Source organism: Myotis davidii, unplaced genomic scaffold (assembly GCF_000327345.1).
Source record: "Myotis davidii unplaced genomic scaffold, ASM32734v1 scaffold424, whole genome shotgun sequence".
NCBI classification, from domain to species: domain Eukaryota; kingdom Metazoa; phylum Chordata; class Mammalia; order Chiroptera; family Vespertilionidae; genus Myotis; species Myotis davidii.
This window is the reverse complement of record NW_006295827.1, coordinates 419,008-425,098: the sequence shown is the minus strand read 5'-3', so window position 1 is coordinate 425,098 and position 6,091 is coordinate 419,008. Positions and strand designations below refer to the sequence as shown.

Below are 6,091 nucleotides of genomic sequence, written 5' to 3'. Positions count from 1 at the left end.
GGGGGGGATGGGGGGATAAGGACACATATGTAATACCTTAATCAATAAAGAAAAAAAATCACTATAAGACCAACTAAACACCACCAGTTAAAAAACAGATTGTCCAAATTGACTTTTGAAAATCCAGCAATTCTATGCACAGGTGTTTAACCAAGAGAAATGAAAATATCTGTCTACAAAAAACTAATGTCCACAGAAGCTTTATTCATAATTTAGTCAAAACCTTGAAACAACTCAAATAGTACTCGCTAGAGGTGCACAGATAAACAAATGGTGGTAAAACCATAGAACAGAAAGAAACAAACTACTGATAAGCCTAAAAACATGGATGAATCTCAAAAATATTTTAGTGAGGAAAAATAACAGACATACAAATGCATACTGGGTGATTCGTTTTTATATAGTCTATAGAAAAAGCACAGTAATGTATACTGTCAACAAGCAAATCAGAAAATGACTAGAAGTGGGGCACAAGGGAACTCCAGGATAATGAAAATGTTCTATGTCTTGATTGTAGTCACAGTCACACAGTTATACACATATACCAACATTCATTGAGATGTATATTTTAAATAGGGGTATCTGGTTGTATGTAAATAAAACTTCAAAAAGTTGATTTTTTAAAACTGATCCAGCCAAATACTTGTTTATCAGAAACACGACTAAAATATAAAGACACATAAAGGATGACGTTGCATAAAGGAAGGGAAAAGATCTGGCAATTGTTAGTAACAAAAAAGAGAGTTATATTACAATCAGAAAACACACATTTTAAGGCAACAAACATTATTATGGGTAAAGAGGACTACTAAATAAGGACTACAAAATAATGATAAAACGAACAGTAACAAAGAATAGATTTTATGGCTGTTTTAATATCTGACCATTAAAAATGTACTCTTTTCAGGACATATAGTAGATTTTAAAACCTGACTATATACTAAGCAGACAGCACTCCTCAATAAATTTTAAATAATTTGTATTAGAAATCATGTATAAACCATGTAACAATACCACTTGGTTGAAAGTTAATGACAAAAAATATAACCCCAAAATCTAACTTATGTGCAATTTTTAAAATAAATATTTCTTTGATCCATGAGTTAGAAAGAAGTCATAATGTAAATCAAAAAATATTCACAATTGAATAATTAACTAATCAAAATCCATGGAATGTAGCTAAAGAATACTTAGAGGGAAATTTACAATTACAGACTTATAGAAGATTAAATATTAATGAGTTAATGGTCCAATTTAAGTTAGAAAAAGAACAGAGAAACAAAAACAATAGTTAGTAGATTACTGAACAAAAAAATAAAAGTATAATGAAGAGAATATACAAAGCTAAAATCAAGTTATTCAAAAAAACTAAAAAACTTGACAAGCCCCTGATAAAATTGGTCAAGAAAAACAAACATATGCACTAATATATAATATTAGGAATGGAAAAGGGATTGATTACAGGAACATCAAAGCTTTAGGTACATTTGAGTGTTGTGTTGGGCAGAAATTGATTATTACAGATCATTACATATTTGGCCACCATGGCCATTAATTTTAACTTACCGCCAACAGAAGATGCATTTATTTGCACATGCTAAGCTCGGGGTGGTTTCCATGCAACGATGGCTTTCGATACCATAGAATGTATGTTTATAGCAACCTCCTCTCCCTCGGAGCATTGACTGTGAATAAAAAACAAATGATAATTTAAATAAAATCCTCAAAGCACAGAAACACCAAGACATCATTTTAAAGAAACCATGTGTTTTATAACCATAAGTAGCCCTAATAGCATGTGCACGATGGAGAAAATTAACACTATAGCATTATAGTGTTCTGATAATGATTTGCATTTTCTAAAACCCAATGAAATAAACCTAAGATTCATTAACTCTGAAAGCTCTATAGGAAGGATCATTTATGCTTTTATTTTTCAAATCCGTCCAACTGTCTCAAATAATATCAGTTCAAAAATACTTAATGCAAAGGGATAGATAACACAGTCTCCAGAAAATGCAGAAGCCGGTCATATGAAAGAGTATCTCTGTTTTGAATAAAGGAGGGTGGGTAAGGGAATCCATCCTGGAGCATAATCCATGTCAACTGAACAGTAGAATTTGAACATATTGGGACAGTTGAGGAGACAAGCCACATGTATAACAAGTAGGTTATTTTAAAAAACAACACTGATTAATACGTGAGAGGTAAAACCACAGCAGTAAGGATGGGTAATTTGAAGAAATACTGCAGATTAATTAGGGTTGGAGTCACAAGATAGCAAGCTTTAAAAGGTACATAAGAAAGATTTGTCCAAAAGCTCTGAGTAACATTGACATGATTTCAGTAAAAGGGAAAGTTATGAGGAGTTTACGCAAGAGAAGTCATAATGACAGCCCATAATATCAATAGAGGAGAGGAATATGGTACTAAAGAGGTACAACCACTGGCATTCCCGATCAGAGGGGCAAAACAGAGAAAGTCACCTAAGATAAACGAGAGTTTAAGCCTAAGTTAATGAAGTATGATGGTATTAACAACAGCAATAACAAACAAGGAGACACAGTTAGGTAGTCTTTATACATATGTATGTGTATACACATTACACATCACATGTCAAGTGTACTAATATTATAATGCTGTCCACAATGAAGAAAATTATACATAAAATCTACCAGCTTTATTACTACTAGTATGTCAGTTGATTAGAAAGTCTTTTATTTTTTTGTACTGATAAAAGGACTTCCCCCTCCATCGCAGTACAGTTGACTCTTGAACAAAATAGGTTTGAAATGTGCAGGTTCACTTAGATGAGAATTTTTTTTTCAATAAATATTGCATAGGTGCTTTCTCTTCCTTATAATTTTATTAATAACTTTTGATTTTCTCTAGCTTATTTTATGGTGAGAATACAGTACATAATACACATAACACACAATATATGTGTTAGTCGACTATTTGTGTTATTGGTAAGGCTTCCAGTAAACAACAGGCTATTAGTAGTTTAAGTTTTGAGGGAGTCGAAAGTTACACGCAGGTTTTTGACTGTCAGGGTCAGGAAACAACCTCCGCGTTGTTCAAGGGTCAAATGTACTTGCATTAAGAGCAAAAAAAGGCATGAAGGAAGAAAAATATTGTTCAGGATAATGGTGGTTACAAACTCTTCAAAATTTCCAACAAAATATTCAAGAAGGCAAAGAAAACATTCAAATCTTGTAAATAGCATTGAAAACTAAAAGTCCACCAAATGCCAAACACAGAGTAATTCCCACTAGCATGCCAATGGAGAAACAGTTGAAGACGTGCATATTTTCATTATTTACTGAGTAGTTAATATACCCAAGCATGCTGTGCACATGATGAATAACAAAGCCTCCAGTCGCCATGGTATCCCTCAGTGAAAGTAGTGAAGCCTCAGGCCCAGGAAAGTAGAGCATTTCTCCAGTCAGCTCACTTGTTACAGGGATAGGGTGGTGGGGAGGGATCTCTATCATTTTGTTTTCACTTGGCTACCCTGATATCTTTTGGCAGGAGAGGGAGACTGCATAGCTAGCAGGAAAGGAGAGTACTTGTCCAACTGCTTATTGTTAACGGGGCTCCCAATCAAACCCCTTTCCCAGTGGTACTGGTCTCCCCTGATCTTGTCACAGAGATTCCCATTCTATACTGGGGAAGAATGAGCCTCCCTGGTGGCCAACTGTTGCAAGATCAAGGATCAAGACACTTGGGGTCAGAACTGCCTTCTTTAGGTGGGAGAAAGACATCTCGCTGCTCTGTTGTCCCTCGGTCCTGGGTCCTCTTACCGCCTTTCAGAGGTCTTGTTTGGTTCCCTTTTGTGTTTTCCATGGTTTAGAATTGTGCATCTTAGGAAGGCGCAGAGAGAAAAGAGTTTATGCCATCTTGTCCAAACCAGAAGTCCTCAGACATTACATTTTCAAAGGAAGTACTCCCACATCTGAAAATTAATGGAGGATCAAGGTGGAAAAGAGAAGACTGGAGAGCAGCACATGCTTAGAATTCATGTTAAGAATCGAGAATAGCCTCAGATTCGATAATCCATGAATTCTTATCCTGGAGGTAAATAAGAGCCTGGACAAATACAACTGCAGCCCAGCAGAGCCACAATGAATGAAGTCAAGACACCACTAGGCAGGCTCTGTGCACATCAATTAGAAACAGAGGTACAGGGAGAAGAAGGGACGCATACAATGCTCGATGGGTCTCTCTGAATGTCTTGAGAGAAGAGGCACTGACTGTCTTTATTCTAGACTCTCTCTTCAAAAGGGTTTGTATAGTAAATAGCCTTGGAAGATAGCATCTCCTTCTAGAGCAAAATGATAGCTTTGCTTGCTGTCCAATATAATAAAGACATGTCTCTCAAAGGAAAAGTCCTAGCCGAATTATTCCCAATTATAAAAGATTCATAATCCCTAAGTGTGGGGGTCCACTCCTATAACATATGTACAGATGTTATCTGGTCCCCACAGTGCTGCTTTATTAGAACTAGGGCTCAAGAACCAGAGAAAATGATGATGTTCTGGCTACTGCTATTATTATGAGTAACAAACTGTCCGTATCCTCTGCCACTATCCATGAAACTGTGGCAGGCTAACTCGTTAGCTTTCAAGTATAGTAAAATTTCAAGCTCTTCAATTTTTGACAGGGATGAAGAGCTCAGTGCAGAGGTCGATAGACTCCATACAGCCTATGCATCAAATCCAGTCCACTGTCTGTTACTGTAAATAAAGCTTCTTGAGATAGTGTCACTGCATTTATTTATTTATTTATTGTCTATGGCTGCTTTTGTGCTACAATGGCAGAGCTGAGAAACTGCAACTCAGTACAGAAACATATGACCCACAAACTTAAAAGAGTCACCATCTGGCCCTTTAGGAAAAAGTTTGCTCACCCTTGACTTAGCTACTTTTTTCATACTGTAGTGCAAAATAAATTCCAAACTGTGTAAACACACACATACACATGATTTGGGGAAGATGGAGGAGCAAGAAGCACCAGGAATCTGTTCTCCACCTAGGCAACTACACTGGTGGAAACTCTGGGGTCTGTTGAAGGCTTGCAACTTTCAGGGAAAGGCCTACCAGGGGTGGGCAAACTTTTTGACTCAAGGGCCACAATGGGTTCTTAAACTGGACTCAGAAGAAGGAGCTGCGGCCGTGTTTCCCGACGTTGCCATGTTAACACTGCTGCTGGTGAAGGAGCAGAGGGGAGAGCAAGAGAACCCTCCGCTCTTTCGGCTCCGCGGGCCGGATAGAACAGCCGAACGGGCCGGATCTGGCCCGTGGGCTATAGTTTGCCCACAGCTGCCCTAGATGGTTAATATCTGTCAAGGATAGCTCTTAGCACAGTAGGAGCTACCCATACACCACCACCAGACACAAGGCAGGCAGCTGTGCACTTCTTCCTGGAACAGCTTGCACACAGCTTGTGGGAGCTAAGGTAGGTAAAAATGACCCTGTCCTCCAATATTGGGGATCTGCACTCTGATTTCTGATTGCTGCTTCTAATCACAGAGGTGCAGACAAAGAAGTGGGCAGATGTTGTTGCACCTCCTCCCATTTTTGCAAGCCCTCCCTCTCCATCTGCCGTAACTTCCAGGAGATTTAAAGGGACACTCCCTCTTCTTAATTGCCCTTCATTCGTTGTTTTCTCCTTTCAGGAGCTTCACATTAAAGACTAGAACATTCTGCCCTAGCAGGTTTGACTCAGTGAATGGAGCGTTGGCCTGCAGAATGAAGGGTCCCGGGTTCAATTCCGGTCAAGGGCACATGCCTAGGTTGCGGGCTTGATCCCCAGTAGGGGGCATGCAGGAGGCAATCAATTGATGGTTCTCTCTCATCATTGATGCTTCTGTCCCTCTCCCTTCCTCTCTGAGCTGGATAAAAATATTTTTTTTAAAAAAAAGACTAGGACATTCAAAAACAACTGCATATTTGGGGAAAAATTAAAAGTGACTGTACATGCCTAAGGAAAGGCTCAGAATAAAACATAAGATGACATTAGGTTTACAATTCAGCCTGATCCTCAGTACAGAAACAGCCTACAGAAATAAACAAAAAAATAAAAACACAAA

The 6,091-nt window shown here is 38.1% G+C and overlaps 1 protein-coding gene across 1 annotated transcript in view; it reads right to left on the bottom strand.

The window, feature by feature from the left end:
* LOC102774018 (S-adenosyl-L-methionine-dependent tRNA 4-demethylwyosine synthase) overlaps nucleotides 1-6,091 on the bottom strand; it is a 108,316-nt gene that overhangs the window by 52,499 nt on the left and 49,726 nt on the right. Inside the window, exon 10 of the mRNA XM_006770850.2 lies at nucleotides 1,567-1,685. Coding sequence (XP_006770913.1) covers nucleotides 1,567-1,685 — 119 coding nt within the window. The remainder of the gene's footprint in view (nucleotides 1-1,566; nucleotides 1,686-6,091) is intronic.